Source organism: Diabrotica undecimpunctata, chromosome 1 (genome assembly GCF_040954645.1).
Source record: "Diabrotica undecimpunctata isolate CICGRU chromosome 1, icDiaUnde3, whole genome shotgun sequence".
Taxonomy (NCBI): domain Eukaryota; kingdom Metazoa; phylum Arthropoda; class Insecta; order Coleoptera; family Chrysomelidae; genus Diabrotica; species Diabrotica undecimpunctata.
In genome coordinates this window covers 94323987-94349176 of record NC_092803.1, presented here as the reverse complement: position 1 = coordinate 94349176, position 25190 = coordinate 94323987, and the positions used below count along the sequence as shown (strand labels likewise).

The 25190-nt window shown below is 31.5% G+C and overlaps 1 protein-coding gene across 3 annotated transcripts in view; it reads left to right on the top strand.

Annotated features, from left to right (window-relative positions):
* Positions 1-25190, top strand: part of LOC140451567 (WD repeat-containing protein 46) — a 341290-nt gene that overhangs the window by 175622 nt on the left and 140478 nt on the right. For all 3 annotated transcript variants that reach the window (XR_011952086.1, XM_072545418.1, XM_072545416.1), the window contains exon 6: positions 2273-2507. Coding sequence is in view for 2 of the 3 variants with exons in the window: in XM_072545418.1 (XP_072401519.1) it covers positions 2273-2507 (235 nt within the window). In the remaining variant the exon portion in view is untranslated. The remainder of the gene's footprint in view (positions 1-2272; positions 2508-25190) is intronic.

Genomic DNA, 25190 nt, shown 5'->3' with positions numbered 1-25190 from the left:
AAATGCAAGCGAGGGACAGAATAGAATGGCGTAGAAAGCTTGAGAAGGTCGAGGCCCTCTAAGGGCTGTAGCACCAAGATGATGATGATGAAGTATTAAATGAACAAGATCTTACAAATAAATATTGGTCGAAGAAAAATTCTCCACTACTGTGTATCGCACTTCAATCTAATCAGATATCCTCAGTGATTTATATTATGCCAGCTCAACTTTGTCAGATCTTTATGATTACAATTCATTGTTTCTAAATATAGAGATTGTAAAACTTCATATAGCGATCATTTTCACATTAACATTAACTTATTATACTCAATACTTGCAAGCTTCGAGGAAGTGTGACAATATATACCGATGCTTCCAAGTCCAAGGATGGTGTGGGATGTGCTTTTTATATTCCTTCCAAAAATATTAATTATTCCTACATACTTAATAACATATTTTCTATATTTAGTGCCGAAGCTATTGCAATCTACGAAGCTTTGACACAGTCTACAATTTGATCCTGTAATAATTATATCGGACTCCCGATATCGTCTATTTTAAATTCCTTGGTTTTGGCTAAGTACCCAAGCTACTTCTCCAATTATATCATATTTGCAATTAAAAAACGGATTTTAGAACTGCAAAACGTTAACAAAAACATTAATTTAGTATGGGTTAAAGCACATATCGGTCTTGAACATAACAAGTGTGTGGATATGCTGGCAAGAAAAGTATAAAAAAATGGTTTGACCAATAAACTACCTGTTAGTTTTTGTGGTGCAGTCGTTTATAATAAAATGAAATATCTCAATATTTGGAACGAATGTTGATCACACCATACTTATACCAGCCTTTCTAGATACTGCAGTATACAAAATCAAATACCGAATAGAACGTGCAGCCATATAATTATTCAAGAAAATATATCACAATTGTAACACGTCTTAGATTCAGCCACGCCTGTTATCCCACACATCCATATAAAATTCACGTTCTCGAAAATGATCATTGTCAAAATTGTGGCAAAAAAGGTGATTTAGATCATATTTTTTTCAAATGCCAAAAATATAAGGATGAAACAGATCACTTTATTCAACAATTACATGATCTTAATATACAGGCCTCGTTTAACATTCTTAGTCTCTTAGCTAATGGAAACGAGAGAATTTATAATGCATTAGTAAAGTTTCTGTCAAGTACCAAAATAGTCTTGTAGTGTGAACCATCAAAAGAAGTATATGTATGTACAAAATTGTGGTGAGCAACTTGGACAGTACATAGCAAAGCAGCTGTGAAATTGAGTAGATAGCTGCTCAAGAGTTTGTTGTGGAACTCTGAGAACCTTATTATCTTGTTTGTATGTAAATATAGATAAAAAGGAGATAATACAAAAAAAAGTATTTTGAATTATACTGTACCGTTTTTTGAACACACTGATGATGTTGAAAAGAAGCTATATTCAACTTGTATCTTATTTTAATTTTAGTACTTAAACCATATTATTTAGCCCTTCGTTATTGATATTTTATGGACTTTACGGTCTTTAAATTTTTATGTTTGAGGTATTAGTCATGTTGTAACTAGCTGATTGACACTTAGTCTATGCCAATAAAAATAAAAAAAAAAAAAATTTGACGACAAATAAAGCATGTTACATTAATACTAACAACTCTAGGGAAAATCTAACCTGAGAAATTGGGGAAGATATTCTGAGACATATTTGAGAGATATTTTCTCGACTTCACAACTTCATTCCGGATTATCGATATGGATTCCATTCTGGTAGATCCGCTTCACCAAATATGTCAATCAATCTGTTAACGACAATAATCACATAAAGCCGTAGCCCCATTCTTCAATGTACTAAAGGGATTTCACCACGTATGTCATAACGGAGTAATCAGAAAGCATATTGACATCGGGATTCTTTTAAAATTCATAAAAGTTGTAAAATTTTACCTTAGCGATAGAGTTACACGTTCCATTATAAAAATTTCAAAATAAAATAACTTTACACAGGACACACTCCAAATCTCTCATCCACACTTATTAAAAATACAGTCGATAAGCAATGGAATAAAAACGCCGAATTCTGCGAAGAATAATTATTATAAAAGGTACGAATTTCCCTCAAACGAAATCCATATCTCAAAATTCGTTAAAATGAAGTTAAAGCTACAGAAATAAAGATGTCCCTGCTTCTTGTTCAGCAGTATATATTTAACATTGAAGTACTTTTTGTAGCTAAGTATTTATTAATAGTTATTTAAAAGTGATTATAACATTTTAGAGGTTGCTGTGTAACACCTGCAAAAAGGGCTTATTTAAGGCATCGATTTGTTAATAGTATAAGTAACTTTAATTTTTGCCCATATGAAGATGTATTGGGTGTTGGAACATCTCGTGGATTTACTAGTATTTTGGTACCAGGAGCAGGGGAAGCTAACTTCGATACTTTGGAAGCTAATCCATTCCAATCTAAAACGCAAAGGCGGGAGGCCGAAGTTAAATCACTTTTGGAAAAGGTAAGTTATATCTGAAATATCAGAACTACAAGTTATGACATGTAAAACTAAGTTAATGAAAATATCAGAAAACTGCGAAAAACAAGCCTACTGTAGAGAAAATACGACGAAAACAGTTAAAAACTTTTTTTTACAATATTTTTAGGGTTCAATCTTTGTTTGCTTTTTCTATCTCTCTGCTGGATTATCACCAGTTCAGTGTCTATTATACTTTTTGAAACCATCTCTCTGTTGGTTTACCACCTCTCTTTTTAGTCCAGACTTTTTGCTATAATCACTTCAGTGCGTACCTTGTATCAATAATCAATGTGCCAGTCGCAAACCTTATGCTTTATTTTTTATTTAACAAAATCTGAAAAAAAAAGCGAACATTTTTTCTTTTTGCCTGTAACTCGAGAATTATTGCTGGTACAAAAAAACTTATAGAAGGTAAGTTTCATTTTTTAATTTTACATAATATTTGGATTTTTTTCTTTAAAATTTTTCGACCCCATTAGATATACATTAAAGCCTTCATATTTCGCCTAAAAAACTGTCAGGGTCTGCAAAAAATGTCAAATTTTCAAAATTATGCTGGGCACAAAATAAGCTCTTTAAATAGTCGCAATATTTTTTACATATAAAGAAAGGCTCATGATTTCAAACCCACTTTGAAAAATTAAGATCGGTTAACTAGGTGAGCCTGACCTGAACTGAGGTGAGGTTGACCCTTTTTTAAAGTTTTTTAAATTATACGTCATTTTCAAATAAAAAATTTATTTTAAAATTTAATAAATTAATAATTATTATAAATTATTATAATATATTATATATATATATTATATATATATATATATATATATATATATATATATATATATATATATATATATATACATATAAATAATTTACTTTAGCAGTTTTATAATGATTATTAATTCATTAAATCCGAAATTAAATTTTTTATTAGAATATATGTATATATATATATATATATATATATATATATATATATATATATATATATATATATATATATATATTGTTATGCTATTTAAATTGTATTATATTGCTTATTTAGAAAAATTCCTGTCTATATTTATTAAATGATCTAATCTCCAATTAATCACAATAAATCAGCATTAATTAATTACAATCTCAGGCTATTTAACTTGTACTATTTACCTTTGATCGTGGATTAAAAATATTTTCCAATTGGCATCCTAATTGGGATAGGTAATATGACCTGAATAAAATACATAGAATTTCAACTGAACTATATGTGAGATGTCCTTTATTTTAATGAAATTTTGTATAACAATCAATCCTGTAATATTTGCAATATACTAACTTTAAATATATGAGAAGTTGTTTTCTATCATGGACCCAAATGTTATTTTACATTGATTTTTAATATGTGTTATAACTAAGCTCTTTTTATAATTCTTTTTTTTTAAATGATCGCAAAATTAACTGTCTCTATTATTTATTCAATTTATTTAATTAATAAATGAAAACCACACTCCTGCTCTAATGAAAATTGACTGACCTTTCTTTCTCTGCCGTTGCAATTCTATGGCCACGCCACAAAAAAAAATCCTTTCTCTGCTTCTGCTCCTATTGTGGTCCAGATGACGTACACCTTTCTCCTATCTGTCCTTGTATCTGCAACCCAACAACTCGTGTTAGTCTATGCAGCCTCCTTTTGAGCCAATCTCCGCGCCTGTTTATAACTCCAAATGTTTCCGGCTTCGTCTGATATTAATATTCTTATACCCTTTGGTTTTTCTATCTCTCTGTACCCCGTTCCTCACACTGGTCAGCTTTTACACAGCAAATAAACACACCCGGTAAATTACGTCTTCGGGACTTCAAACAAACACAAATCACAAAGCTCCTTCCTTCTTGGACGACGAAAACTGACTAACTCACTTTTTTCCTCTCTCCTATATCATAGCCAAAACCACCACCTCCTTGCATTCAAAAATTGACCAATAAAAATCATCCACCTCTGTGACGTATATCGTTACCAACCAACTCTCTCTATAAAACGTCATTCGGGTAATTCCAGAAAACAACATTCTTTAATTATTCTAACTAAATCTATCTGCTTTACAAATATTTCTTACTAATAGCTACAAACGATACCTGTTTCTCAATTCAATGTCTTTTGTTAATAAACTTTTACCGATATAATCTTTCGGGGAGAAAAACCACCGCAAATCCCGGTCTATTGTTTAAACACTTTCTATATACACTTTTATTCCGGGTAAATCCATTCCACAATAACCGACTTATTTAAATTTCTTATCGATAATATTTGAAAGTCTTGTCTCTGAGGCCTCTTGTTCTTCGAACAACTTAAAATACATATTTTGTCTTATACAGGATGTTTGAAAATTTATATGCCCGTGTCTTTATGAAATATCAATAATTTTAATTTTTATTTAAGTAATAAAATTTGTATATCGGTTTTTTATTGCTTATGGACATTCAAAAGTACAACAATATATATATATATATATATATATATATATATATATATATATATATATATATATATATATATATATATGTACATACACACAAAACCACCAGTTTATTAGGGCTGCAGTCAGAAGGTTGGCCGAGATGTTAGAGAAACATTCTTTTGACTTTTTGTCAAGCTTTGGGAATTGTTTTATTCCTTTTTCAAGACACTGTAATATAAATAAAAATAATGTGTAAATGTTTACAAATTATCACAATTTGTCAGTGCAACTAATTGCAGTTAATGAAGTTTGTGACATCACAGACTCTGGAGGGTCTAGTAATTGATCATCTCCAGAAGCACCAGTATTTACAAAATTAGATTGATTACATGGATTTTGGGAACCATTATTTATACGGGGACCTATTTGAACTAACAAAGGAGGAAGATCTAGGATCTTTTCGATTACTTGAGCTACTGGACAATCGAACTTAAGAATCAAAATGAAGATAGCTATCATGAGATTTATCATAAGTAACACACCTTCGCAGCGATTTGCAATGTGCCGTATTATGATTACTGTTTAGACAGTTAACACAAAGTTTCTTGTGTTTAACAAACTGATACCTATCTTGAGGTGACAGCGACAGAAATTTGGAACAACCATAAATTGAATGAGAATTAGAACAGTGAATACAGCTCGGTTTGTTAACCCCAAGACTGAAATGATTTGAATTAAAATTATTTGAAGGATGTACAGTAGATGCAAGTGTGACTCTATTTCTACTAGAATCATTTTGTTTTTGATTTATTTTAAATTTATTATTTGGTTCAAAGAGATTTAGATTTTCTAACATGGAATAATGCTTCTGCAAGAAATTGAAAATATATTCTGCAGTAGGAATAACTTCCGGTTTTCTTTCACTTTCAAAAGCCCGTCGTGAATTGAAATCAAGTTTCTGTTCCATTAAAAATATTATTAAAGACTCAAAATTTACTGTTGGATCTAGCTTTAGATTATTAATCAAATCAAAAGTTTTGCGAGTAGATATGTGAAATTCGCACAATTCTGCGGGAGTGCTTTTCGAAACGGGTTTCTGATACATCAATGTTTGGTACAGAGAATAGAGTAATGCATACTTTTCATCATATGCATTTTTAAGAATATTTAAAACAAATTCGCCGTCCGATTGTAACTTATTGTTATTAAGAACTAATGCTGAAAAAAGATCGATCAAATTGGGCTAGTCCTGTGCTAAACCAGAAAATGGCTTGATATTAATTTTAGGTAATACGACATTAGAGACAGCGTCTGATGAAGTAGTGTTAGAAGTAAAACATTTGATATTTTTATTTTGGATAAGCAGTTCAAGATTTGCAATACATGTTTCAAAACGGTCAGCGACTATATTTTCGGCTGGACCGTTCGAGGAAACATTATCTTTCTAAGTGTTAGATAAAGAAGCAATTTCTAATTGAATTTGTTGATAGGTATCATAATGACTTGAAATACTTTTAAGTTTGACGTTTAATAAGCTGATTTCTTCAGAACCATTCAGTTCTTTCAAAAAAATTTCAATTCTAGTTAACTGAGACTTACACCAACAATATATTAGTTTTATTGAAATTAAATGAATGATTTTTATTAATTGCATGATCTATTAATGCACACGTATTTTTATTATTTCTAAGGTCACTTTTAATATATTAAGACGTGAAAACCAATTAAATAAAAGAGAATTCTTAGAAATGGTATGCATAAATAAATATCAATGCGTTAATAAAAAAACTGATATTGATAAACTAAGCAATATCTATAATTACATTCTATCTTACGAAAATTAATACTATAATTTTCCAATATTAGATTTTCTGACTACAAATATTATAATTTCAAAAAATGTAAATATTCATATTTAGCGCCACTTTGTACGTAACCATAATAACAATCAAGAGCTAGTTATCAACAACAAAAAATATAATAAACAGAAACGAGTGTCTTTCTGACATAAATCAAACATCAACATAATCAATGTCACAATGAATTTTTACAAAATTGAATTAAATTAGAATATTGTACTTACATAACTGTATAATTTTAATAAGCTAAGTTTTAATATTTTGTAAACTTGAAAATTTAATGGATTAATCTCATGTTGTAAGTTTTTATACTAGTTTTATACAATGCTATTTAGTTCTAATTTCGTTGTATTTACTGATATCATATTTTAGCATATCCTGAAGAAGCAAATAAATTTTGCGAAAACTTGATTAACGAACAAAGAGTTTTACTTTCCTGCCCTATTAATGACTGCAACCTCAAAATAAAACTTTCTGGAGCCTTCTAAAAATTGCAAGACATGACCAGACGATGATAAAGATGTTAAAGAAGACATGGGGAATCTAAAATTTGCATTCCACGACATGTCTATTCATCTAGGCAGAAATCCTAACGAATTTGTTTCTCGTACTCATACAGAGTAGATCCGAAGAAAATGAAAAAGACAGAAAAGATTTTATTTCACGTTCGAAGCGTCTATGTATCTATTGATACGTATTTCGCTTTAATAAAGCTCATCAGAATAGTTATTCATAGCCGTTCTTAACGTGAAAAATAAAATTCTCTGTCTTATTAGAAGTAACAATAACATGACTTCGTTATGGACGCAATAGCGACATCTGATAGAAAAATCGGTAAGATAGTTTCGAAACAAACTCAGATTTCTGCTTTAATCTGGAGCCTTCTAAAAATTGCAAGACATGACCAGACGATGATAAAGATGTTAAAGAAGACATGGGGAATCTAAAATTTGCATTCCACGACATGTCTATTCATCTAGGCAGAAATCCTAACGAATTTGTTTCTCGTACTCATACAGAGTAGATCCGAAGAAAATGAAAAAGACAGAAAAGATTTTATTTCACGTTCGAAGCGTCTATGTATCTATTGATACGTATTTCGCTTTAATAAAGCTCATCAGAATAGTTATTCATAGCCGTTCTTAACGTGAAAAATAAAATTCTCTGTCTTATTAGAAGTAACAATAACATGACTTCGTTATGGACGCAATAGCGACATCTGATAGAAAAATCGGTAAGATAGTTTCGAAACAAATTCAGATTTCTGCTTTAATCTGGAGCCTTCTAAAAATTGCAAGACATGACCAGACGATGATAAAGATGTTAAAGAAGACATGGGGAATCTAAAATTTGCATTCCACGACATGTCTATTCATCTAGGCAGAAATCCTAACGAATTTGTTTCTCGTACTCATACAGAGTAGATCCGAAGAAAATGAAAAAGACAGAAAAGATTTTATTTCACGTTCGAAGCGTCTATGTATCTATTGATACGTATTTCGCTTTAATAAAGCTCATCAGAATAGTTATTCATAGCCGTTCTTAACGTGAAAAATAAAATTCTCTGTCTTATTAGAAGTAACAATAACATGACTTCGTTATGGACGCAATAGCGACATCTGATAGAAACTATCTTACCGATTTTTCTATCAGATGTCGCTATTGCGTCCATAACGAAGTCATGTTATTGTTACTTCTAATAAGACAGAGAATTTTATTTTTCACGTTAAGAACGGCTATGAATAACTATTCTGATGAGCTTTATTAAAGCGAAATACGTATCAATAGATACATAGACGCTTCGAACGTGAAATAAAATCTTTTCTGTCTTTTTCATTTTCTTCGGATCTACTCTGTATGAGTACGAGAAACAAATTCGTTAGGATTTCTGCCTAGATGAATAGACATGTCGTGGAATGCAAATTTTAGATTCCCCATGTCTTCTTTAACATCTTTATCATCGTCTGGTCATGTCTTGCAATTTTTAGAAGGCTCCAGATTAAAGCAGAAATCTGAATTTGTTTCGAAACTATCTTACCGATTTTTCTATCAGATGTCGCTATTGCGTCCATAACGAAGTCATGTTATTGTTACTTCTAATAAGACAGAGAATTTTATTTTTCACGTTAAGAACGGCTATGAATAACTATTCTGATGAGCTTTATTAAAGCGAAATACGTATCAATAGATACATAGACGCTTCGAACGTGAAATAAAATCTTTTCTGTCTTTTTCATTTTCTTCGGATCTACTCTGTATGAGTACGAGAAACAAATTCGTTAGGATTTCTGCCTAGATGAATAGACATGTCGTGGAATGCAAATTTTAGATTCCCCATGTCTTCTTTAACATCTTTATCATCGTCTGGTCATGTCTTGCAATTTTTAGAAGGCTCCAGATTAAAGCAGAAATCTGAATTTGTTTCGAAACTATCTTACCGATTTTTCTATCAGATGTCGCTATTGCGTCCATAACGAAGTCATGTTATTGTTACTTCTAATAAGACAGAGAATTTTATTTTTCACGTTAAGAACGGCTATGAATAACTATTCTGATGAGCTTTATTAAAGCGAAATACGTATCAATAGATACATAGACGCTTCGAACGTGAAATAAAATCTTTTCTGTCTTTTTCATATATATATATATATATATATATATATATATATATATATATATATATATATATATATATATATATATATATATGTATATATACATCCTACCATCATTTTCGCATCGTCTTGCAAAGTAGCATCTGTATATCGACGCTACTTTACAAGACCTTAATAGCTGTTTTCCCGTACTTGTTACAAGAATTTTAACCATCTCATTGATTAGAGTTTTGATACCGTGTTGGTATTTTAAAATATCCGCTTTCTCTTTTTATCCCTTACTGAGATATATAAGTTTATTCCAGAATATGTTTGAGTCTAAAATGATGGTACAGTGAAAATATTATATATATTTAATTCAGGGTTTTACCGTTTACTCGCTGCCATTATATACATGAAAATGTATATCCCACTTTCATTATCAATCATTTTAGCATCAGAAATTTGGCATCGCTGTTGAATATAATATTACCCACAACGAAATAGTAAATTTAAGAATATATATATATATATATATATATATATATATATATATATATATATATATATATATATTTATCCACAAATCATTCTGGCATCATGTTTGGTTAAAAGTAACGGGTTATGATATATTGCAACTACCTATTGTATCTTCGCTCCAATTCGTCCAGTCGCGACGTACAGCCCCTCAAATGATACTATTTAACCAATAAAATACAATAAGACAGAAAAATCAAATATAGCAGCATGTCGAAAAAGACTTAATTATATATCTTCGTTTCTATAAGTCCGATCGTGACGTACAGTATCTCAAATGACAGGATTTAACCAATTGAAAACAATGAAATAAAAAAATTAAATTCAGCAACATGTCCAAAGGGCCGTAGTCACGTATCTTTGGCCCTATTAGTCCAATCGTGACGTATAGTACCTCTAATGATAGGATTTAACATAAATAATACAATAGGATAGAAAAATCAAATGCAGAACAATGTCAAAAGGGTCTTAGTTATGTATCTGCGGTCCTATTAGTCTAATCGTGACGTTTCGTACCTCAAATGATAGAATTTAACTAATAGAATACAATGAGATATAAAAATTAAATAAAGTAGCCTGGCAAAAGGGCCTTAGTTATGTATCTTCGATCCTATTAGTCCAATCGTGGCGTACAGTACCTCAAATGGTACCATTTAACCAATAGAATACTACGACGTAGAAATCAAATACATCAACACCAAAAGGACCTTAGGTATATATCTTTGCTCCTATATATGTTATGTCAAAAGAGCCTTAGTTGCGTATCTCCGGTCCTATAGGTCTAATCATGACATATGGAGCCTAAAATAATAGGATTTAACGGAGATAATACGATGGTGGAGAGAAATTAAACATGGCGGCATCTAATAACACCTTAAACTGGCAGCAATAAAACGAATTAACGCTCAGAAGTGTGTGGCATATTACGTGACAGGATTATCAGCGAATACCATACGATTACGTCATACATCTCTTTACATACGTCCACTTTTAGTTAACTACTTAGTATGTATTCAGTACTTTGCTTTACGGTTGTTGAGGCATGGACTCTTAAACAGAAGAATGTTAAAAATCTTGAAAGCTTTAGATGTGGTGCTACCGCCGTATACTAAAAATAAGTTGGGTGAATAAAATTACAAATGAAGAGGTAATACGCAGAATAAATAACGATCCAGAAGTTATACTGACTATAAAAAAGAGAAAACTTGAATAGTTTGGCCACCTGATGAGAGGACAAAAGTACACATTCCTACAAAATATAATGCAAGGAAAAATCCAAGGACGCAGAAATCCAGGCCGTAGAAGAATGTCCTGGATGAGAAATTTAAGAGAGTGGTTTGGCTGTACCACTAACGAATTATTCAAAACAGCAGTAAATAAAATTAGAATCGCCCTAATGATATCCAATCTCCGATAGGAGAGGCACTCAAAGAAGAAGATATGATAAACTCGAAAAATCTCGAACGTTCACTGTTAGACATATGCCTCCCGTTCAGTGCACACATTTACTGCTCCTTGACGCTGTGACGAGAATGAGATAGGATTTAACAAATAGAATGACAGAAAACTAAACAAGACAGTGTGTCAAACGTAGAATGCGTCGCAGAACGTGAAATATTAGCGTAAAATTATATGATGGCCATAGACGGTTCTTTAATACCCAGCAAACGACTCGCTTTGTAAAGTTACATCGCAGGGATCTGTGCGAGAAAACGAGAAAAAGTCGATCATTCGTTCGATCGGACCCATGAGGGACCATTAAATATTCAACGTTAAAATCTGACATAATGTAACGGTATGACAAATCTTTTTTCTCCGGCATGTGCATGCCTGTGTACCTATACAAGGGGAGTCGTGCATAACCTCTAAGTTAATCGTAATACATAACTGCAACAACAAGTATGTTGACGACTTGGGTTAGTATATACAGTGCATTCCGTACATGTTTTAAACATGATTAGCTTAAATTCCTGCTGGTATTTGGTCTAAGCTTACTTCTTTTCCCCATTCAAGCTGTTTCATAGCTAATTCTACTTCCTCTTTATAGTGACCTGTTCACCTGTTTTGGTAATTTCGGACTATTTCACCTCTTATAACATAAAACAGTTGTTTCAGATATCTTTATCGCGTTTCCTTTTTTATGGATGAATATGGTGCCGTTTTCATCTTCTACTATTTCATATGGAGCTACACGATTAAAAATTCCAAATCAAAAAAACACAAATAACACTCCGAATTATATTATACAACTAATAGTCGAAAAATGAAGAGCAAGAGGTAGATAATCAGACAATTAAGATCAGCGCTAGATGATGCACGCAATTCCACATTTGAACTCTACATTAGTACATTGTCTAAAGAAGATCATTCACTATGGATAGCAACAAAAACAGAGACCTGAACATACAACCCACCAATTAAGAAAGATGACGTTAGTTGAGGAAGATCAGACCAGGAAAAAATGTCAACATTTTCAGAATACCAGATAATAATAATCAAGCAATATAACACTGAAAACTTTTGTTTTTAACTGTACGCCCGTGAATTACTTATTATTTTTTAAATAATACTTAATATTGAACTTTTTTATTGTATTTTTTTCATCTTTCAAGATAATTCTTATAGGAATATATTTATTTATAACATACGGTCTTATGGTCTTATTACGGCTTTAAGATTATACGACCTAAATGTATCTTGTACCGCACTGCTAATTAAGAATTAGGTTTGTAATGCGATAAGAGGTCCGGATATACGAGACACCAGTGACTCATGCCGCACTGATAAAAATCCGACAGGAATCTGCATTTCTATAAAAAAAAATAGATTAATTTGTTTTGTGTATTAATTTAGTTTAGGTCGAACAAGAGTTGCAGTAAAAGATTTTTCTAAATATAGAATGTAAACGATATTTCCAATGGTTTGTGAAAGAGAACCAGTTTATAATATTCCGGACGACGGAATAAAACCTTATTTTAGAATATTGGTCGATGAATTGAAATCATTGTTCAAGAAACGAATTATTTATGTGCAGATGTTTTACTATAAAAACACGTAAAACCAAAATCTCGATTAAAAAAGTTGCAACCAGTTACTCACGATGAAACTTAACCCCATTATTGATTTTACAAGTAATAGAATGGGTCGACAAAAGACCAGTTTTAATCCTTTCAACATTTAAACATAATAGTTGTATCTTGGTTTAATCAAATGAAAAGAAAAATTATACACAAGTACTAAAACCACAAACTATTCTCGATTATAACTTGGTGAAAAAGAGTGTTGATTTTAGTGATCAAGTGGCTTCTTACCAAAGCCCAATACGCAAAATTCTGAAGTGGTACCGGAAAGTGGCAGTGTAATTAATATTTAATACCGCAGTAGTCAATGCTTAGTTGCTAAATAATAGAAAACGTAAAAAAAGCGACAACCTATCCTTGAGTTCAGACTGGAGTTCGCGAAGGCATTTGCAAATAAAGAAATGTTCTAACCCTCACGACCAGTTACACCCAAAAATACCATCTCAGGCAAAGCGATGTAGATAATACAAAGAGAAGAAAGTGTACAAGATGTAACAAAATTTTAAGAAGAAGCATGACTAGTAGAAAGGACGATAGAAAAGTTAAAAAAGTTAAAACATACTCTGAAGAATGTGATGGCAAAACTGGAATATGTCTAGTGTTCTTCAATGAAGCACATTAAAAAACAATTTAACTTATACAGGAACTATTATTGAGTAAAAACGTATTGTACCTCAAGTGGCTTTATAGTATTGGAAGTCGTAAGTTGATAGTTTCTAGTAGAACGTTTTTATTGTTAATTACCTCTGTTAAAGTGAGTTATAGTATTTATAAAAAGATGGATGTAAATAATATGCCTTCGACATCTAAAAAAGCTAGATGTGAACATAAACGTAGATTGACCACTGCTGATTTACAATCATTGTTAGAAGCATCTGACGAGGACGATGTAGATTAAATGAATGGTGGAAGTGACTCTGATTGACTCTGACGAAATATTTGCACAAAGTCGTTCAGAAAAATCGAGGATTGCGTTTTGGAAAGAGACAACACAAACAGCATTTAAAACTTTTCTCGGACTTATGTTCCATATGGGGACAATTAAGATGAACCGTCTGAATGACTACTGGAAAAGTATGGGTAACTTCTATAATAGTGTTGACTTGACTAGATAATTGCTCATAGCCCATATTAAGAAATAAGCGAATAGACAATCCTCACTTGTCAAAGAAACTGAAAAAACGTGAAGTGGTCTAAAAACTAAAAAGTCCCCTATTCAAACTGGTTTTTAATAAAAAATTTAATGTGTTAAAGTTAATATACCCTAAAACTGAAAGCGCAAAGAATCGATTGCAAGTTACAAAATACTTGTAGAGTCATACTGTTTGGACAAGTACAGTTGTTTAAATAATCGCTTTCTGTCATAAACAAATTGAATAAATTGTAAAATATTTTTTGATCTGCTTGATATTTAGCACACTTTAATAACTCATCAATTGCCATACTTTCAAGTAGCTATATTACCTGTCGTTAGGCAAAAAACAAAGTTATTAACATTTATAAATTACTACAAACATAATATCTTAGAGTTTACGGTTTTTTGGAATTATATCAATTATTTATGTATTTAAATTTGGTATTTCTCTACATAAAAAACTTTTTATGGTCTACAAATTTTATTTGAATTACTTTTTTTTTGGCTTTTAGGAAAATCAACTGTACGTCTTTACGAATTTTTCGTCAGCTACCCCTCATACTATTTAGAATTTAAATTTCTGTATAAGATTTTTTTAAACTATTTAGCGAGGTTCCGTGAACTACTTTCGTATGGCATGGTCAAAGTCAAATATTATTTTTTTATGTGATTAAGCCACAATTATTGGTCGTTATTGAGATGAAAATTACATTTTTAATTAACTAATATTTAACGTTTTGATTTCCACTATTATTTTACAATAACTTTGTTTATTGTACTAATTATGTAAACATGTGTATACACATTTTTTACAGAAAAACGTTTTTTGAGAACGATTTCCGGAATGGAAATCAAAATTTCAAACATTAACACAATCACAACCAATAATTAAGGCCTTAATCCCATAAAACCATAATATTTATCTCAAACTATTCATCGATAGCTTCGACTAAACAGGTTGTAAATTGAAATTTATGTAAAATATTCCTCTACACGATTCTCTGGGCAAAAATATCTAGGTTGAATAAATATAACATCTAAACGAAGAAAAAAACCTGTTGAGACTGCAACTTGTGAGCAGGTAGTTTCAATGTCGTTATTCGAACTTGACCCAAACCGATCGATATTTAGGTATCTAAAATATTATTTCAAGGATTAATACCGGCAACATCTATTGGCTCTAAAATGATGCCAAATACAGTGATTTTACCGCTCGATGTTAAAACGTAGGTTTGATGTAAAAAATTAAATATATGAAAAAAATCGGAATATTGAAAAACCGACAACAGTGCCAAGCCTACAAAGGTGCCCTAAACGAACATACACAATTTATAAATAGAAAATAATAGCAATTCTTGGTGATGCTAAATTACTGCAACGTGAAAAGAGTTCAAAAGGATAGCGGGATGTATATATATATATATATATATATATATATATATATATATATATATATATATATATAGGCGTAACGCCCTTCCTGTAGGGATCTATGGAGGAGTATCACCAAGCCGCAAGCCCTTATCTCTTGCCGTACTGCTCCACCATAGGCCGATCAGACACCAGCATATTCTAGTCTAAGCTGTAGATTCATCTAGAATTTTAAACTGCTGCGTTAGCCTTTTTTATTTTTCTGTACGCCGAGCTGGGGCTCGAACCTACATCCACTGAATCATTCGACAGTGAAGCTAATGAGAATCGGGCGCCTAGCCCGCTTGGCTATCTGACCAAATATGTATTTTAAACCAAAAACGAAGGTAGTATAGACACATAAAAAATAATCCCAATATAATTTCTTATAATAACAGAGGCTTCTTTTAAAAACACTAAATTATCATAATATACCTGCATGGTATTGAAAAACGAGTTAACATCCCAAAGTGAGTTATTTTTTAAAACCTGAATATTACGAAAGTCATAACTATATGTAATAACACAAAAACAGTTGATCAAATAACCACACTAAACCGGTCTCCTAGGTACGGCGAGGGCCAGAGGTCTCGTGTAGGAAAAGGAACCGACTAGCGACGAAAAACCGGTTAGCAGGAACAGCAACAGACAACACGCATCGAAACTTCACGCGATGTTGCCAATGATTTCTTTTTGTCGGATATTATCGGATTGTTTTTTGGCGATAATCTCTTTCAAACAATGAAAAATAGAAAAGTTTATTGATAACGACACCTGTCAAAGTGACAGATCCGAACTATGTACGAATAAGGAGTTCGCCGTCGCGAACTTTGTCGGTTCGATGGAAGATTTTTCTTACCGCACAAAGCTTCTGAGGTACTCCTTAGCTCCGAAGAACCAGCTGGGGAATCCAGCACCGGAAAGGTTGTTCCCTTGACAAGGGATAGGAGTAAACATTAAATTGGTAAAAGTCCTAATTAAGATTACTCAAAATGTATCTTTATTAAAAGGAATAATAGTCTATAATAGCACTGTAGAAAATATCAGTAATAAGTTTATTGTTTATAGATAAGAACAGTAAAGGTTTATGTGATATTCAAACCGTTGTTGGATCGGCAAATCGTTTTATATGCACTCACGACACGTGATGGCAACACCGCGACTTAGAACAATTGAGAGGTTGAATAAGTAGATATAAGTTTGATTATTACTTACAATAGGGACAGCATCTAATTCTTTTTAGCACATTCACTTACTGCCAACAAAACTGGCCACAGAACTAGGTAATAGAGAAATAATAGTGTATTAAGAAATGAACTGACTGGTCGCAAGCTCTTGCTTATTGGACCTTTCTTTAGGAAGGTTGCTTGACGACTATAGTATTTTTGAGGAACTTGTTGTTTGTCTTTGTTGTTAATCGTTCAGGGCCGAGAATGGACTGGTTTTAAGGGACTGGTCCAAGTTTAGAAATAAGGGAAGTATTTAAATAAAAATAAGCAGTTTTTACAATGTACAGATTTATAGTAAATTTGTACAGTTGATACTTCCATATATATATATATATATATATATATATATATATATATATATATATATATATATATATATATATATATATGTGTATTGCAGATTTCACCAATATTTAAGAGTTTACTATTTAACTAATCTGCAAAGATTAAATTTCTTTTCTATATATATATATATATATATATATATATATATATATATATATATATATATATATATATAGATCTAGCGGTTAATGTGTGCCCCGTACTAAAACGGTATTATACTAACTCCAGGAGAATATACACCGTGTATATTATTATCTGGGTAGCGCTTTATGTGGACTCCGACCAACACGTCGGATTAAGTGGACTCCGTAATAGGTTAAAACACTTTTGGGATCCGTATACATTTCTTTTCGTACACAACTAAACTCCTCCGATGTTGCCAATAATTTGATTAGTCGTAGATTTTTAAATTTCACAGCAGGTACGTTTTGGAACTTCAAATTTATTTAAATATCAATCAATTTTGTCATCGAGAAATTTCACAAATAGGTACTTGGTTAATGTAGTTAAATATTTTATGGTGGTTATTTATATTACTTGCTTTAATTATTTTCAAACTTAAAAAAGTATTTATTATAAACTTGGAAATGGCTAGTTTTCGTTTTATTTATTATTATTTTTTGTTAAAATGTATATGCACTTAAACATTTAGTCTCTAAATGTACTAACATCGAGTAGAGTAGTCGTGTAACAGTTTAAGAAAATAGAAGCCCTTCGGTAGGATTATAATAAACTACATAAAATTAAAAGAAACTCTGTAAACAGGAGATCTTTGTAATTTTTCAATTCCTGCAATTTATGACGTGAAATATTTGTTTCATAAAGTAGTTAAATTTAAACTATAATAATTTATGGGAAGCGTTTAAAGAAGTAATCGCTAACCTTAATTAGAATACGGCACAATAAGAAGATGAAACTTACTGTATTTTTACTTATTATATTCACAAAAAGAATATCCAAAGTAAAATTTAACACGTTTTAATGGAGTTGTAGTGAAATTTGACTTCTTCTTACGATACAAGATCCTGTAAAATTTTAAATACATTACATCTCCCGTAAATTATTAAACTTATTCTTAGAATAAAATAACAAACTTCTTAGTAATTAGGTACAATATACCGTTCACAATTATGTGATAATGTGTAGGTGTCAAGATTGCACGGTCATGTGCCATAAGGTTTCATCTTTCATATAAACATCGATAGTTTTTAACTTTGGGTGTATTTGATTCCACCGTGCTGTACTGTAACCGATCCAACTTGAAAAGTGTTATTTTACATAAAATTAGCACGTTGACCCTAATAATGACCTATAAATATACATTGTTAAATATTGTATACATTTATCAATTTAAAACGTTCTTTGTCGTCTTCTAATCTTCATCTCCATGCGTTCCTAATTAAGCACATGTTATCCACAGGATACCTCTCTCATTTTTAAATCATTACTCTTTTTGCCTTTTGCCATGTTTTTTTTTTATTTTGTTTATTTATATCGTTTTTGCTCATAACAAATATTGGGTAGATTATTGTATCATTAAACTTTCTCCTTATATGTCCGTATCATATAAGTTGTCTAGTTATTTTAGCGTATATAATGTCGTATGTTAATTCCATTTTGTTTAACAATAAAACAGCAAAACTTCTACAAAATTATTTCTATCTTATCACTACAGCTGTTTCGGAGAGTGCCTTTCTCAAGTCTCAAGTTTCTCGAATCCATCAATCATCCATTGTATTTCTTATACTTTCATTTAAATCCTCTCCAATCAAAGATTTTGAAGCAGCTTTGCTCCATAGTCCATTTTTGTTGCTTTTTGTCACTGTTTCTCCTTTCTCTTTATCGTTATCAATACGTAGCGCTACAACACTGGGTAGGTCTTCGCTGATTACAACTTATCTCCAAGTTGATCGATTTTCCACGAATCTGCAAATGAAATGTTCATTTTTTGAGATATGATTGGATGTTTTCTCTCCATTGTATACTGACATGCCCAAGTGGCATTCTTCTGTGCTAAGTTCCTTCCACACCAGTTCTACAAGTTTGACATCTTGGCGTCTATGCACGTGTCCGATATACCTTAAGGGATTTATTTTCCTGAACAATATCGTTATGCGAGCTTTCTTTATTCAGTATGTTTTCTTATTCTATACGGATTTGTAGCGATATGATAATGAGTTCTGAAGCTATTTTCTTGTGGCATTTTAAAGTAATTACTATTTAAATGGGAATAAGCCACAATTAAAGCTTAAAGTTAGTTTATTGATGTTTCAATTTCCACTTCGGAAATCGTTCTCAAAATACAAACATTAGTGATTGTTGCTTATTCCCATTTAAATAGTAGTTATGATAATGCGGTTAAATAAAAATTTCTGATTATTTTCCTTTCAAATATTCGGAGTGCTTCCTTATTTCTTTTAGTCATTCTCCATGACTCACATCCATGTATTAAATAGGTCTGAAGTTTGAATTATGCTCTGTATTTCTTTAGTGGCATTATTATTAACCGTGATTAGTGATCTAAGATATTTAAAGTGTTCCATACTTTCGAAATTGTAGTTGTTGAATTTAATGCTTTTTCTAAATTTATTAAATTGGTTGATTGGTTTTCTGTTGATTCGCTTGTATTTGGTTTTCATTTCGTTGATTTTAAGTCAAACATTTTTTGTGCTCTCTTCACTTTATTGAAGTTTGTGGACGGAAGAGTTTCTCATTAGAGTTATGAGTTCTATATCATTAGCATATGCTAGGAGTGCTTTGTCCGCTGGGCCGTTAATGGATTACATCTTAAATAGGCGTTATTTCTATTTTAGTAAGCTGTTCATTAAATCAGGATATATAAAACAGTGATTAAACCAGTGCTAATGTGTGGATATGTGGCCAGAATGCTAACAAAACAATGTACGTAAATCTCAGGTATTAATTAGATCAGGATTGCTAGAAAAGCAATTGCTAACCAATACCGAACGGAACTAATGCCAAGGCCAAACACATATATAAAGACAACAACGTCGTGTAAGAAGCTAAATCTCAATGCTAAAGTTGCGCTGGCTATATCCAAAGGCTCTATAATAACTACTTTGCCAAGTTAAATTGGGAGGATGCCCCAAGAGAAAAAATGCCTTTACATGAAGTCAGATTTAGGAATAATGAGACTATCTACCGACCCATCATATTTATCAACACATGCCTATTCAACTACCTGCTATCCTACCTATAGTCAATACTCATCTGTTGGGGACTATCAAATCAATTACATGTAATTTCTTCCTTATCCGTTTTAGTCATTGTCCATAATTAGCATCTATGTATTAAAATAGGTAAAAAGTTTAAATTATGATCTGTATTTCTTTAGTGGCATTATTATTAACCGTGATTATTTATCTAAGATATTTAAGGTGTTCCATATTTACGAAATTGTAGTTGTTAACTTTAATATTTTATCAAGATCTATTAAATTGGTCTCTTCTGTTGATTCGCTTGTATTTCTTCTTAGCTTGACGAATTCTTCTTTTTTCATTCTGTGAACTACTAGTGGGTTCTTTTTACGGAATTTTTTCATCACGTTTAGGTAATCATCAACGGTATATAAACGTTGTTGAAATTTTAGGGCATTTTCAAAATCTCCAAAATCACTACCATTGGGTAAAAGCTATGACTAGGAAAGAAATAGCGTAATGTAATTTTTTCAATGGTAGGATGAGTTTCCAAAATCATTTTCAGAATCAAAACTATTTTAATGCTGCGGTTTTGGCCGCCACAAGAGTCTGACCACAAAATTACATGTTTTGCAGAAGTAACATTTTCTTCAATGTGTTTCTTAAGACAAATGCCTACGTCCTGGGCTCCCCGACCAGCTTCACCTTCTATCCAAATATAACAATGACCTTTTTTATCCTTGGCGCTATGGATACCAAGGTTGTAAATACATAATTGACGCTTATAATATACAATATTTATTAGAATTCTCGAAAGGGGAAGAGTTTTTCTTTAAATCAAAACAAAAGGTTTCCACTAATGGTTGATCGTTGCTTATCTTCATGTCTAGCTTTCTTTCTTCTAAGTGCACATTTTTCTTTTTTTAACTTCTAAGTGCACATTTTTCTTTTTTTAACGCTTAATTGTTCTTTATGTGCGCAATTTTTAATTTCTAATTCGAAACAATCACATCTACTACAAGTATCTTTTTTAAACTTTTTTCTTTGAAGATTAAATCGTGTTAAAAACATTTTTTTGTAAAACGAAAATTTAACAAGGTCATTGACTGCTTCTTCAATATACAATTCATACATTTTACTTAATGTTATGTCTTTTGTTAAGTATTCTCTTTCTGTGTTAGCTCTTCTGTAATGTGACTATTATAGAAAAATTTAAGCAATAACTGAAACTACTTCTTAACCTAAACGCCTCAACAAGTTGCCAACGTCACCATTGTTAACCACGTTTATGTACATATGTTGCCAAATATTCGATTTACAATCATTACAACGCTCGCAAGAGGCGCTTGGTCCAAAACTAATACACAAAAATTAGTCGCTTGCTCTAGTTATGCAAAATTCAAAATCCAAATTAAAAAGAAAGGTACTTAATCTTTTTAAATATATCTGGTTATCCGTTACTAACAGGTTAATGGGATTTATTACGTAGATAGTTTATGCTTTTTTCTATCTTCTTCTTTAAGTTCCATCTTCTATCGAAGGTTGGAAATCATCATGGCTATACGGACTCTGTTGACTGCCGCTCTATAAAGTTCTGCACTACTGCATTCAAACCATTCCCTTAAGTTTTTAAGCCAGAATATTCTTCGTCTTCCTACATTTCGCTTTCCTCGGATTTTGCCTTGCATAATAAGTTGTAATAATGCGTATTTTTGCCCTCTCATCACATGTCCTAAGTACTCAAGTTTTCGTCTTTTGATAGTTAATAATATTTCCGCCCCATTTCCTATCATTCTAGTTACTTCCACGTTTGACATTCTTTGAATCCATGATATTCGTAGGATTCTTCTGTAACACCTAAATTCAAAGGCGGCCAACTTATTCAGATGGACTTGTTTTAGTGTTCACGCTTCCAAGCCATAAAGAAAAGTAGAGAACACGTAACATCGAAGCATTATCAGGCTCTAACTTTATATCCCGAAAACAAAGAAACTTTTTAAGTTTAAAAAATAATGCACGTGCTATTTCAATGCGTGTCCTAATTTCTTTTGTTTGGTCTACATCTGATGTTATCCTGTTGTTCCTCTTTTCCACCAGAAAGCGCCATAATCCACAATTTAAGAAATTGGGGCTGGGTCTAGTGATGCATAACGCCGTTCATATAGCAATTTGTTGTCACATGTTTATAGTTTTTCAAAAAATGAACTCCGATTTAAAGATTAAAACGTAAAACAAAATATAAAAACCTATTGAACCTTATTCAGAAAATTTCAGAAAAGAATAACTTTTGTGAAAGATTGTGGGACACAGTCATATTTTAAGATAAAAACTTCAATTCAGAGAGTGGACATTCTTAATAAATGTATAATCTCATATGGAAGCATGTTTATGTTTTACAGACTTAGAAAGCACTGAGCACACAAGTATTAATTTTTTTATGTACTAGGTCGTAAAATAAGTATACTCAAAACAAATAAATATTATCTACCAAGTATTCTACTCCACTTTAATATCAATGCATCAGATATATTATAAAGATTTCGTCGTAGTTGTAAATTAATAGGAGATAAAACCAAATGTAGAGCATATAGTGAAATCTGAATATCTTAGAATAACTATATCGAGCGGGAACATTATTGATGAGCAAACGGGAGACCCATCGCTGAGAAAGTGACAAAGCAATTGGCAAAAGCAAAGAGTTCTTTGTACTAAAGTACCCATACTCTAAAGCATAAGCAGGTCTTTTCGTACTCTTTTAGTAAGTGATAGATTCGACCGTTACTTGATGGAAATTCATTTTATCTAACAATTAAACAGGTATGCGTTTACACGTCATATTTTGTAACTGAATAAGTTGAGGAGGGGATAACTGTTTGTCTCAAGTTGGTCATTCAGAATTATGTCTGTATTTTATAATTTGCTAATTTCCATAGATTCTAATATTCATGGAATCTACAGATAGCTTAAGCTTAAATACACTTTTTTAGTAATAAAAATATATAAATAGAACCTAGAATACGCCTGTAAAAGTATGTAACCTTTGATCTCTGGGATAAACCCATCTCCTGAACAATGGTGACGATATATGTAGGTAAAATTTTCTACACCTATTTTAACCTGTTTATTTCCTCATTATCAATATATATGAGTTGTAACCGATACCACAAACTCATTTACTTATAGAGACTATATATTGACTATAGTTATTACTATACAAATCTGACTCGAAATATCGTCTTAAAATAACAGTAACAGAAAAGTGAAAGATTAGTCATTTTTTATGAAATTTAAAGTAGAAGCGTTCACGAAAATTGAAGTACTAATAAGACCACCGCAATCGGGCGTACCCTGGGTAATGAATAATTAAGTAATCGTTAATTCTTAAATCACCCGTTCAATATGTTTTTGTCAAATCGGTCCTTTTTAGGACCAACTATTCTAATTATGTATAAAAATATTAAGAGTATATCTAGAGATAAAGACACTTTACTTTACATATGCGCTTAACAAAATGCAGGAAGCACATAGATGGCCAATCCTATGGTATTTGGTATTAAGCTTATCGCTGAAAATTACATATTAAATGCAGGCAAAGAAGCAAAGAAAAACTTATAATGAGAGAAAATAAAACCAGTCAGCTGAGAGAACCTTTCAACGATGTTGAGCTTGGATCCGCTATCCACGTATATAATGAACAATATTACGGCTCCTGGCTGAGGATCTGAGCACAAAACTATCTATAAAATTTGAACTAAAAATACAACAATGGCTAATATCCAAAGTCTTTAGACAAGCAAAGCAAAGACAAAGTTGTTGCCTTGCTTAAACCTGGCAAAACCTCCAACGACCACAAAAGCTATCGGCCAATATATCTATTTATTTTGTCAGCTATACAGAATACTTCTGTACATGATCCTTAATATAAACCGATAATAGAAGAAAAACTCAAATTAAAAGACAAAAGTGGCTATATATGACAGGTTAGATCATATATGTCACAAATACTAAATCTTGCCCAACACAGCGAAGAGAAGTACGAAAAATATCAGGTATGAGGAGTGGTATTTGTTAATCTAAATGCCGCTTATAAATAGTTATTTAAATAACTTATAAAATATTTAATTATAAATTAGTCAGCCAAATTCAGGGAATATTAAGACTCACATCCATACATAAGCTCTACAATATCGTAGCTATCAATCCACCTAATATCCGAAGATAAGTAGCTAGAGAGCAAAAAAAAACAAAGTCCAGATTCGTGACATCCACTCCACGAATACCAGCCCATTTTATGACTAGAATCAAGGAAAAACTGGCTATATCAACACATCTGCAAGATATACAAACAAAAATAAGCTGCTCCTCGCCATCTGATCCCTCGAACGGAACTTCCTTATGGTAGTTATCTTCCTTAAATCTGCCAGGAGGACTCTTGCCTGCAAACACCGGTTAACTTGTGTGCATGTGGGGTGGTACAAGACTTATCACACTTTCTTAGTTAACTTTACCGTTCAAATCGCTCTTTTTGAAGGGACAAGGTTGATTTATGTGAACTGAACACGTAAAGTACAGTCAGTAAGCTATTACTTATAAAGATCATTGCAAATTTGACACTAACTCCACTTATATTGATTACATATTACCCCTAAATACGAGATAAAACATTCAGAAATATGTAATATTGGTGAAGTGGTATAATTCATGTTAGAAAAATTAATCATTCTTCCCTTTTTTGTGCACTACTACCCATTTTAACAAAAAAATATCTACTCGTATTTTAGCACTTAAATATTTATTTTGAGATAACCTTATATCCAGAATTAAAAAATAGAATAATAAGAAATAGAATCCAGAAAAATATAAAATAATAAAATAGAAGAAATAAA